This window comes from Eleutherodactylus coqui, chromosome 6 (genome assembly GCF_035609145.1).
Source record: "Eleutherodactylus coqui strain aEleCoq1 chromosome 6, aEleCoq1.hap1, whole genome shotgun sequence".
NCBI classification, from domain to species: Eukaryota; Metazoa; Chordata; class Amphibia; order Anura; family Eleutherodactylidae; genus Eleutherodactylus; species Eleutherodactylus coqui.
In genome coordinates this window covers 70,275,545-70,287,853 of record NC_089842.1, presented here as the reverse complement: position 1 = coordinate 70,287,853, position 12,309 = coordinate 70,275,545, and the positions used below count along the sequence as shown (strand labels likewise).

Here is a 12,309-nt window from a genome sequence, read left to right as displayed (position 1 = left end):
CTGAGGTCTGCCTATACTTCTGCTAATGAAATGTTACTGGAGTCTGTCTATACTGTTACTACAAAAATGGTACTGGGGTCTGCCTATACTTCTACTACATGTTGATGAAGTAGTGAAGGCAGCAGATCAAGGTACAAAACAATGAGGTTTCTTTATTTCCTCCACAGACAGATAAACACAACGTTTCGACTACAAGAGTCTTTGTCAAGTATGGACAACAAGTGAACAACATACAGATATATAGTGTGTCTAGTATCACATTGAACCAATCACAGTAGATCACATGATAAAATTCACCTGCATTCATTGATGTCATCATGGCACACACATGTTGCAAGGTTGTAACTCTGGTGGAGCATTGCGGTAGCAGCCTTCTACTTCCTCATATGGCTGTGTTGTCATGGAGACCTGCTATGCAAAGCTACTACTGGCCAAAAGCTATATGAGTCTCCTCACGTTCACCGCGACGTCATTCTGTCACGTCTAAACAACGTGGTCACATGTCCAAGACGCGCCGCGTCATCAGGCGCGTGTTGTCTTGGAAACCTGCTATGTATTGCTGCCAATAAACAGGAGATGTAGGCATCCTCTAATAATAATCATGACGTGATCACGTCACGTCCGTGGAGCGTAATCACATGTCTAGAACGTGCCGCGTCATCAGGCGCGTCACAACTGCGCGTCCCGGTCCCACTATATGACATGCCAAAAGCATCTAAAATGAGCACAATAAAACATATGAAGCATTGCTGCATGGGAGCACAAAGCACGGCATATCTACCCACAAAAAGTATATTCAACAGTTGCTAAATCGCTACCACATATGTAGGCTCCTCCCCTAGGGGTGTGGCTTTCATATGGGAAACCCAATAATGTGTATTATAACTTTTAAATGTTAATATTACAGAATATTAAAGCGATTGGACAAAAAGGTATAGTATATAGTGTATCATTTATATATAATCATGTTGATAGGCCAATGTCAACACCCATAATATGCATGAATGTCAACATTGCCCACCATATATTCATCAATATGCAAATCATGCTGTAACTTCCGCAGAGCTACCACCAATAGTCACAATCATCTTATTACATACAATGATACATCAAAATTCACAATTTGATCACGCAATGGTCCAATATAGCGTAAATTCTTTAGTGCCATGACGGCATCATGAATGTACTGTGAAAACATAAAAATACAATTACATAAGTGAATTAAAATCCATAGAAATTGTATAATCAAAGCAGACAAACACGAAATAATTACAGGAACATATGGGTATCATATTCATGATTCAAACCCTTTGGGGTCATTGTGTCAAGCATGAAAATCCAATATAATTCTTTTTTTAATAATGCTCGCATTCTATTACCTCCTCTAGATGTTTCGGGTACAGCATCAATGATACGGAATTTCAGTTGGCATACAGAATGTCCACTATCATAAAAATGACGTGGTACTGGCAAATCTAATTTTTTGGTGCGAATCGCACTCTTGTGACTCGAAAATTCTACTCCTCACCTCCTGTGTTGTCTGGCCTACATATTGTAGGCCACACGGGCAGGTGAGTAAGTAGATGACATATGTCGATGAACACGTGTAGCGACCCTTAATATGAAAACTTTTCCCAGTCTGTGAATTGAAAAACTGACTACCCTTGATCATGTTCGAGCAGCTGGAACAGCCCAAACATGGGTAACTGACCACTCTAGTGGGTAAGAAGGTTTTAGATGTCCGAGAGAAGGTTTTTTCATGAGTTGACCGTACCAATTTATCGCGCAGACTAGTGCAGCGTTTGTATGACATAATGGGTTGTTCACAGAATGCATTCGCTTGCGGAGCTAACTGCAATAGTGGCCAATGTCTACGTAAAATAGAGGATATTTGTCTGCTTATAGTCGTGAACGTAGAAACAAAGGGAATGCGTTCCTTTTTATCTGTTCTATTTTGGGGGATTAATAATTCATCCTGTACTCCATAGAAATGGTATAATCAAAGCAGACAAACACGAAATGCTCCACCAGAGTTACAACCTTGCAACATGTGTGTGCCATGATGACATCAATGAATGCAGGTGAATTTTATCATGTGATCTACTGTGATTGGTTCAATGTGATACTAGACACACTATATATCTGTATGTTGTTCACTTGTTGTCCATACTTGACAAAGACTCTTGTAGTCGAAACGTCGTGTTCATCTGTCTGTGGAGGAAATAAAGAAACCTCATTGTTTTGCACCTTGATCTGCTGCCTTCACTACTTCATCAACATTTATACCAAGGAACGGTTTGGTTTGGATCCCAAACCTAGTGGGCGTGCAGGATACCTGTTCAACCTTACGGTATTTATATTGTGCTGCTGACAACTCTTTGCTTTCGGATATACTTCTACTACAGACATGTTTTAGGGGTCTGCCTATACTTCTGCCACGTAAATGTTACAGGGGGTCTGCGTATACTTCTGCTACAAAAATGGTACTGGGGTCTGTCTATACTTCTACTACAGACATGTTTCAGGGGTCTGCCTATGCTTCTGCTACAGAAATGTTACAGGGGTCTGCTTATACTGCGGCGACAGACATGTTACTGGGGTCTGCCTTTACTTCTACAGAAATGGTACTGGGGTCTGCCTATACTGCTGCTACAAAAATGTTACAGGGGGTCTGCCTATACTGCTACTACAGAAACATTACTAGGGTCTGCCTATACTGTTACTACAGAAATGTTACTGGAGTCTGTCTATACTGTTACTACTGAAATGTTACAAATACTGGGCTCTGCCTGTACTGCTGCTATTGAAATGTTACTGAAGTCTGCATATACTGCTGCTACTGAAATGTTACTGGGGTCTCCCTATACTGTTACTACAGAAATGTCACTCGGCTCGGTCTATACTGTTACAACAGAAATGTTACTGGGGTCTGCCTATACTTCTGCTAATGAAATGTTACTGGAGTCTGTCAATACTGTTACTACAGAAATGTTACTGGGGTCTCCCTAGATTTCTGCAACATAACTGTTACTGGGGTCAGCTTATACCTTTGCTACAGGAATATTACAGGGGTCTGTGTATTCTATGGGTGCACTGAGTCTTCCCATTGCGGTGATCTACCTATCTGGCCCGAAAAACAACCCAGACTGACTAGGGCATGGCGTGTGGGCTGCAGCCAACATGTATTTTCTCTCACGTAACCGCAGCTATCTGGGGCACTGCAATGGGATTTCTTTCTGTACCGTCTGTGTTTCTGCTAGCCACCCATGCTGTGGGTGCACACAGACTTGCCATAGCGAAGTTGTACCTGCCTGGCACTTTTAAAGAAACCACGAATGTCTAGGGCATGGGGTGTGGGCCACAGCCAACATGTATTTTCTATCACGTAACCTCAGCTATCCAGGGCACTGCAATGGGATTTCTTTATGTACCGTCTGTGGGTTCCTAGGGGCCACCCATGCTGTGGGTGCACACAGACTTCCCATTGAGGTGTTTTACCTGTCTGTCCCCAAAACACTGACAGACTTGGGTAGGGTGCAGAGTGCAGATGGTTTACCCCTTGCGTTGTCGATGAGGTATCCGACACCCAAACGGAATGAGAAGTGTGTGGACACATGGAGTCCCCATTGGACGCAGGGTCGTGCGGGGGGTTGGACAGCATGTAACCCAGAAGAAGAGGCAGCGGTGTGTCCCGCAGGCAGTGCTTGTGCTTAGTTGGAGGTAGTGTGGTGCTTAGCTAAGGTGTGCCTTGCTAATGAGGGTTTGTCCGAAGTAAAAATTGTTGGGGGGGGGGGGGCACTCTTGCCGCTACTGTGGCTTAATAGTGAGACCTGGAAAACTGAGATGCAGCCCTGCATGTTGCCCTTCGCTTGCCCTGTCCATATCTGTGTCGTTTCCATCACTTTCGTAGGCTTTGCAGATTTGCACAAATGAAAACCTTAGCGAGCATCGGCGATATACAAAAATGCTCGAGTCGCCCATTGACTTCAATTGGGTTCATTACTCAAAACGAACTCTCGAGCATCGCGGAAATCTCGACTCGAGCAATTTGGTGCTCGCTCATCTCTAGTGGTTATCTCCCCGTAATTTTAAAAATTTTACCCATCCATCTTGGTAAATACCAATACTAGTGGGTCAAGTTGGGGAGCACAGATAGCGGATAGGAATCTGCAAGGTTCCTGGTTGACCTATGTCAGCTCCCAGTCATCAAACTATAGAGAACTCAAAAGCAGTTTGGGAAGCCTTAATTCATGCCGAGGATACAGTACGTGGGAAACACGTAAAAATATTATCGGACAATATGGCAACAGTGTCTTTCATTCGTCATCAGGGCGAAACGAGACACCCTCATCTGCAATGCTTATCAAAAATAATATTCTCCTGGGTGGAGGACATTGGCTATCCATCTAAAAGGCTCCCAGAACATTTCCTGAGTCGGGAAAGGCTAGATCCAACAGAATTCGCCATGTGCAGGAGGCCTTATTCAGTGAGTAAATGTGAAAAAAAGTATAGGAAGATCATGTATTGCGAATGAATAATGAGAAGAATAATGTTACTAATAATATTTTATTAATAATAATAATCTTTACTTATATGGTAACAACATATTCCACATAACTTTCGAATTCAAGGGATACATACATAAACAAAATCAGTAATTATAAAGTAACAAACCAACTGACAATTTAAACAAGAAGACTGAAGGCCCTGCTTGCAAGAGCTTCCAATCTATGATAGAAGAGGGGTGACACAAGAGGTACAAGTGCTGTTTTGTACGATGGCCCAGCCATCTATTATACTTAATAGGGTAGTATGCATAAAGCTGTATGAGCCATGTTGGGGTTAGGTGTAATTGCCACTATTAACAGTCTCACTCTAGTGTTACCTTGGTTGGTTATTCCTTTCTTTCTAAATCTCCTAGCCTCTTTCTCCTCAGGTGGTCATGTGATCTTATTCTGTCCAGCTCAGATTTAGTTGGGTTATGTGTTCAGTTTCTAGTCAGTATCTCAGTCTGTGTGATTCTATTGCATGAACGTACCACAAAACTGACTAGAAGAGGACATAGGCACTCTTATTACAATTAGTGATGACAGTCAGACAGTCTCTGTCACACAGTTATCATAGAGGAGATCACAGCTCATCTTCCTAAGTGTATAATTATGGCCCGTAGCTTATTAAGGTAAATGCGAAATGTAATGGCAGTGCTTTCTGTGCACCATAGATGTTACAATCTCTAGCTGCTCATGTAATGCTGTGCTGATGCGTCATTGGATTAATGTGAAAGTAAAAGGAAAAATCACAGAATCAAGATGGTGTCCGATAGGCATCAGATGGGAGGCTGCACTGCAGGGAAGTGGTTGCAATATACAGAGGAGATATCCAGAGTGTGATAGGCAATCAAGTGAGGGGGCAATGATGGAAAATATGTTTTCACTGGGGTGGCCCTTTAAATAGCTGCTACTTTATGTCAAGTAGTGTTCTTTAAGATACTCCGTTTCCTAACCTTTGAGCAGCATAGTATAGTTTACACTGCTCATTGGTGTGAGAAAGGCCCTTTAAGTAAACAATACTCTAGTAGCCAGAATTCTCCGGTCTTAAAGTGACACACATTTGGGTTTGAGTTTAAAAACATAAATATTACAGACAAACCATATTCTCTATCTCCTTTTAACATAAAATGGAGCTTACAATCTATACATGTCATGAAAATATCAGAGTCTTTCAAAAAGAACAAAAATATGCTATGTTTAGCTGGCAGCATAGAAAATAGTAACTTTAAAGTGTTCATAAGGAAAGGTAGGTAAGTGGATGCACCATATTATAATAGGCTACAGTAGAGGGGGTGGAAAGGTGAATGTATCTTTCTAAGGGTGATGTTCTTTTTTGCAGTGAACCGGGATTAGAAAATTGTCATTAGTTTCTCAATAGTTTTTCATGACTTATCCATTAACCAGATAGCGGTATAGGCTATAAGTGCTGGATGTGCTAAACAGATGCTTCACGGTGGCATCGTCACCCATCTATATATATAAAGCTGAAAGCCCTCACTGACTGACTGACTGACTGACTGACTGACTGACTGACTGACTGACTGACTGACTGACTGACTGACTGACTGACTGACTGACTGACTGACTGACTCACTCGCCAAAAGTTCTCCAACTTCCCGATATCGTAGAAACATGATTTTTGGCACGAGCATAGATTATCTCCAAAATAGGAAAAGTAATTGGGTCCCAACTCGATTATTCAATTCTAGCGCAAAAGAATTGGCGTCGAAATTTTACGAACGTAATCTAAATCTGTCACTTCCCAATGTCATAGAAACTTAAAATTTGGCACGGGCATTGATTATGTCATAAATAGGAAAAGTTAATGGGTCCCAACTCGATTATTCAATTCTATGCGCAAAAGAATTGGCGTCAAAATTTTACGTGCAGAATGTAATTTCTTCCCTTTCCGGTGTCATAGAAACAGGAAATTTGGCACGAGCATTGATTATGTCATAAAGAGGAAAAGCTAATGGGTCCCAACTCCATTATTCAATTCTATGCGCAAAAGAATTAGCGTCCAAATTTTACGTACGGAATGTAATTTTTTCACTTTCCGGTGTCATAAAAACGGGGAAATTTGGCACGAGCATTGATTATGTCATAAATAGGAAAAGCTAATGGGTCCCAACTCGATTATTCAATTCTAGCGCAAAAGAATTGGCGTCGAAATTTTACGTGCGGAAGGTAATTTTTTCACTTTCCGGTGTCATAGAAACAGGAAATTTGGCACGAGCATTGATTATGTCATAAATAAGAAAAGCTAATGGGTCCCAACTCCATTATTCAATTCTATGCGCAAAAGAATTAGCGTCCAAATTTTACGTACGGAATGTAATTTTTTCACTTTCCGGTGTCATAAAAACGGGGAAATTTGGCACGAGCATTGATTATGTCATAAATAGGAAAAGCTAATGGGTCCCAACTCGATTATTCAATTCTAGCGCAAAAGAATTGGCGTCGAAATTTTACGTGCGGAAGGTAATTTTTTCACTTTCCGGTGTCATAGAAACAGGAAATTTGGCACGAGCATTGATTATGTCATAAATAAGAAAAGCTAATGGGTCCCAACTCCATTTTTCAATTCTATGCGCAAAAGAATTAGCGTCGAAATTTTACGTACAGAATGTAATTTTTTCACTTTCCGGTGTCATAAAAATGGGAAATTTGGCACGAGCATTGATTATGTCATAAATAGGAAAAGTTAATGGGTCCCAACTCGATAATTAAATTCTAGCGCAAAAGAATTGGCGTCGAAATTTTACGTGCGGAATGTAATTTTTTCACTTTCCGGTGTCATAGAAATGTAAAAATTTGCCACAAGCATTGATTATGTCATAAATAGGAAAAGTTCATAGGTCCCAACTCGATTATTCAATTCTAGCGCAAAAGAATTGGCGTCAAAATTTTACGTACGGAATGTAATTTTTTTCACTTTCCGGTGTCATAGAAACGGGAAATCTGGCACGAGCATTGATTATATCATATATAGGAAAAGCTAATGGGTCCCAACTCGATTATTAAATTCTAGCGCAAAAGAATTGGCGTTGAAATTTTACGTGTGGAATGTAATTTTTTCACTTTCCGGTGTCATAGAAACAGGAAATTTGGCACGAGCATTGATTATGTCATAAATAGGTAATGGGTTCCAACTCGATTATTCAATTCTAAGCGCAAAAGAATTAGTGTCCAAATTTTACGTATGTAATCTAATTCTCTCACTTCCTGATGTCATTTTATATAAAGGAAACGTCGCATGGTTGCCTCCCCGTGGTATTTCCTGGGTAACGCAGAGAACTATGCAAAATGGTGAACATATTTTTTTTCCTCAGTATCTCTAAAGTAACCACGACTTCATAAGCTTTTCCGTGTGAACACCAGATAAACACCAGTGCCAAATTACTCGGGCGAAGCCGGGTATATCAGCTAGTAGACTATAATAGTTTCTATTTAATGGATACAATTTTTTCCAGGGTGCCATTATAGCTTTTGGGTGACCAAGGACACTATTATACATCCGTTAAACAGATATTTCGGGAGATTTTCCTGGCACATATAGTTAATGGAAGCAATTAATGCAGTGGGAATTCCCTGTCTTGTTGAAAGGAAAGGATAGCTTATATGTTAGTTGGACTTTACAGCCTGCTTTATCACACTGCTCAGTATATTTTCACCACACTTCGGAGGGAATTTAAGAAGGGCTGTACGATGCATTAAAGGTCCCATCGATTTCATTGGGACCTTTAATGCATCGCATGGCTCTCACATGCGAGGTTTCCCATTGAAATCAATAGGAAAAACTTCTGATCCTCTATTGTGAGTGAAACTCGCGCAAGAGGATCAGAATTTCACCGTTGCAATGCCTTGCGTCCAAGGATAAAACCGCATGTTCATGAGGGTGATATCGGGCCTAATTTGATGGCCCGATATCGCGCACGCCCGTGTGTAGGTAGCCCTATGTGTTGTCATATATATGAGACTCATTATGTATTGTCAGTTGTTTTCTGAGAAGCGAAAAGCTTCTTTTTCGTCAATGGACTGCTTACGCTTAAGTATCAACTTCTTTTCTGAGTTCCATGCGAGGCAAAATCCTTTGTGCAGTGATGACTCAAAACGGAACGATGAATCCCCAGTTGAAAATTCTTGCAGGTAGAAAATTAAACCACTGGTTTTTGATTCAATTACTCGGGGTAATTGTTTTTCCTGTTATCAAAACAAAGCTTATTAGTAAATCAGTGTCAAAGTTAAAGGGGTTGTCCAAGATGTTTTTCTAAAACCAACATCCCCATGCTACAAAGTAACAAGTAGTCAGCACCATCACTCCAGGTCTCCCCCGTGATGTAATGTCTATAGGCTGCAGCAGCCTGTCTATAGGACATCACAGGCTGCTGCAGCCAATAACGGAACTAAGTGCACGATCACTGAGCTCTGGAATTGGCTGCAGCAGTCTGTAAACAAACAGGTGGTGCAGGAGAGCTGCAGGAGAAAACAGAACAGACAGTGTTCATTTTAGTGCACTGATGTATTGGAACACGAGCTTGGGATTTTCTAGACAGCCACGAGGGAAGCATCTTACACAAGGGCCCCCTTCTTCTCTGTCAGCCATTAATCAGAAGCATGTATAGCATTTTACGACTGACTGGTATTCAACATTCCAGATTGTGCATTGATATGTATCTCCACTAAACATCACAATACTCACTAGATTGCCAGATCAAGTAATGTCCACAGTGCCTTTAAACTTCTTGGCCCAATTGCAAAATCTGCAATATGGCCCCTGAAGTTTTTGTAGCACACACATCTCTTTACTGTATATGTTATTTGCAGTTCTTCGTTCTAGGAGGGGACCTTTTATCCTTAAACGTTGCAAACACGTGGGCCTACAATGTGGGCCTGCAAGGCCACTAAAATGGGCCTTGCACCTACAAGGATACAGTCTCTTACGCAAGCACCCAATAGCCTTTTATGTGGCCATCACGGCTTAAACAGACAATCATATGTGCAAATATGCTCGCCGCAACGGACCGTATTTGCGCATGAACAAGTTATGTTTTTGTCGATGTGACTGTTCAAACTCTGTGCTATTGCACACACAAAAAAAGAAGATATGGCGGGACCTATCTTTTCTCACAAGTAGAAATTACACGCGAGGAACAGGCTGGTGAGAATCAATCCATTGAAATCAGTTTTAGCTTCTTCACATTTTGCGGGTGAGATTTTCACAACTGTAATAACCTCTGCAAACAAAGTCTGTTTAAGCCTTTACTCTTGTGGTTGTGATTGCTCTTTTCCCCCTAAGCATTCATTCCTCTGGCTAGAACTCAAGACAAAGTCTTACTCAGCTCCAGACTAGCATTCTCCAGAGTCGGCACCACAATACTTTTGGGAATCTGTGTCTTACTGTTTCACTACTGACTACTATGGCCTGGTTATTACTGGTAGCTCATCTGGCCAGTGCAGCCTCCCTCTCCTCTCATGCACTGGTGCTCTACTGGGCCACCCAATCATCAGTGGTCATTTTCCCATCACTCCATTAACCACTGTGCTGGACCTTAATCTACACCTTTGTAGCAGTCACTGCACAGGCCTTTATACTTGGTCTTTGGTATTGCGTCCATTGCCTGCTGACTCACACTTATGCCTCTAATTACTAGGCCTTTACTATAGGTAGGCCTGCTTTTCTAGGCTTCTTGGTCCTCTGTGGCCTTGGTTGTCTGCATCTTTACTGGGGCCCCTCACTCTGGTCATTGGGCCTTTTTTCCATTGGGTCGACGTGCTTAGCACATACAGGAGTCCTGATCCATACTCCCACTTATGTAGCACTGACTACGTAATCCTTTAAAATAGTGCCTGCTGGCACTTTTTATATTGGCCCCCTCCTTCACTTCATGACACATAACCGTGTCATCCCAGAAGACATGGCTTTAGGCCTGGCGCACCGCTCATTTCTTCTGTAGTTGGAGCACAGAGCTGTTTCCTCTACCTCACACTGTTTCTGTAGCTTCCATAGAAGTGAATGGGAGATAAGTAAACAGTGTAGCAGTGAGCAACATTATTTCTGCATCTTAGAAGTTACAAAAACATCGTAGCTCACTGTCCTGTGCTAAGCATTCACTTTTATGGGAATAATAGAAATAGCGTAGCATAGGGTGCTCAGCTGTTCCAGTAAAAACTGACCACTTCAAGGAGGCTGGTAGTGCCAGTCAGTGGGAAGAGAGCAATGGCACCAAGATGGGAATACTCCTTTTTAGCTTGAGGATTCGGATGCAACTGTAACTTCTCTAGCCCTTATTGTAACACTCCTCTGTGCCCATGTATTGCTCAGCGATGCTCATTTTGAAGTAATGGAGGGATTTGTGGCATAAATGCACTGAGGTAGGTACTGACATCAAAGTCATCTACAGTACGTCCTCAGACACACAATACTATAACCAGAGATTCAAGCATATAAGTGAGAATCAGGTATATGTTAGGATCTTACCAGAAAATTAACTGAATTTAACGGATCATCAACTGAATTACTTGCTTCCAGGATGTATTTTTTTTCACTTATTTGACAGCTGATGGCTACAGGCAGTCCATCTATTTCATGACCACTCTCAGCGTATATATGTAGGCAAAATGTTGCTTCCGCTAAAAGAGAAACCTGATGTTAACAAACTCCACAGTGTATACACAATAATAATTTACATTCTTCCAGTAAGGCTCTCATCACTACCGCTAGTCTTCATTTTCGAGGATTCATATATTATGGTTTATATGTTTCATTGGTCAGATTTTGGAGGGTATATGACGTTTGCTTATTCAATTTTTTTTGGGGGGTGGGGGTGGGGGACAGAAATAGCAGTTCTGGAAGTTTTATCTGTCTGCAACAACCACTAGGGGGCTCTTAGCAGCTTCCTGCATACAGTTTTTTTTATATTGAGTTCAATGTATAGACAGTATGCAATAAGCTCCTAACACCCACTCCCTCCTGTAGTGCTTAATCTATGCCCTTAGACCTCTACATATTTTAAAGTGTAACTAAGTATTTTAAAAACTTCTAATATGTCATAGTAACATACAAAAAACAAAGTCTGCACTCCCAACAAACAAATAAAATGTGAAAATGCATGTAAACCATGGCTGTGACAATTACAGAAACACATGCTTCGGCACTCACACACATTTGATAAAACTGCATAACTGACTGCATAAACATGCAAGGTTCTTAGTGCCTATTTTGATCAAAACATGGGACTCATTCGCCATGTCCAGGCAATCCTTATTGGACGGGCACCTAGCTGTTAAAGACCCCTTTCTTTAAGCCAAAAAGCCTCTAAATGAATGGGAAAGCTGAATAGCTGGCTATATACCCATTAACTTTTAAAGTTACGAACCCATCCAATAAGGTTCGCTTTGACATGCCTGATGGGCACACATGTTTTGATCACAATATGAGCTAAGATATTTGCTTTTTTATGCGGCTAGTAGAAAAAGCTGTGCAATTTTATTCAAATATTAAATGCGTAACTTCAAGTTATTTTTTCCGTGCAAAGAAATCAACTTAACTTTATTAGTTTTATAACTACTCCCCCTATATTATCATATCAGGATTAATTATATCAAAATTCAGTAATTGTGTACCTTTAGCATCCTTAACTGATTCAAAAATGGCAAACTTTTGGGGGTCGACAATCAGCTGTTCATTCGATAAATTTGAAATTCTAACATTCATACCATCCTTAGAATTCGATTTGAAAGCATCTACTGCATCTGT

The 12,309-nt window shown here is 41.0% G+C and overlaps 1 protein-coding gene across 2 annotated transcripts in view; it reads right to left on the bottom strand.

Annotated features, from left to right (window-relative positions):
- Positions 1–7,082: 7,082 nt before the first annotated feature.
- Positions 7,083–12,309, bottom strand: part of LOC136631339 (interleukin-18-like) — a 43,311-nt gene continuing 38,084 nt past the window's right edge. For both annotated transcript variants that reach the window (XM_066605600.1, XM_066605598.1), the window contains exons 4-6: positions 12,177–12,305; positions 11,032–11,183; positions 7,083–8,753 (exon numbers count right to left, since the gene is read on the bottom strand). In XM_066605600.1, the coding sequence (XP_066461697.1) occupies positions 8,544–8,753; positions 11,032–11,183; positions 12,177–12,305 (491 nt within the window). In that variant the 3' untranslated portion in view covers positions 7,083–8,543. The remainder of the gene's footprint in view (positions 8,754–11,031; positions 11,184–12,176; positions 12,306–12,309) is intronic.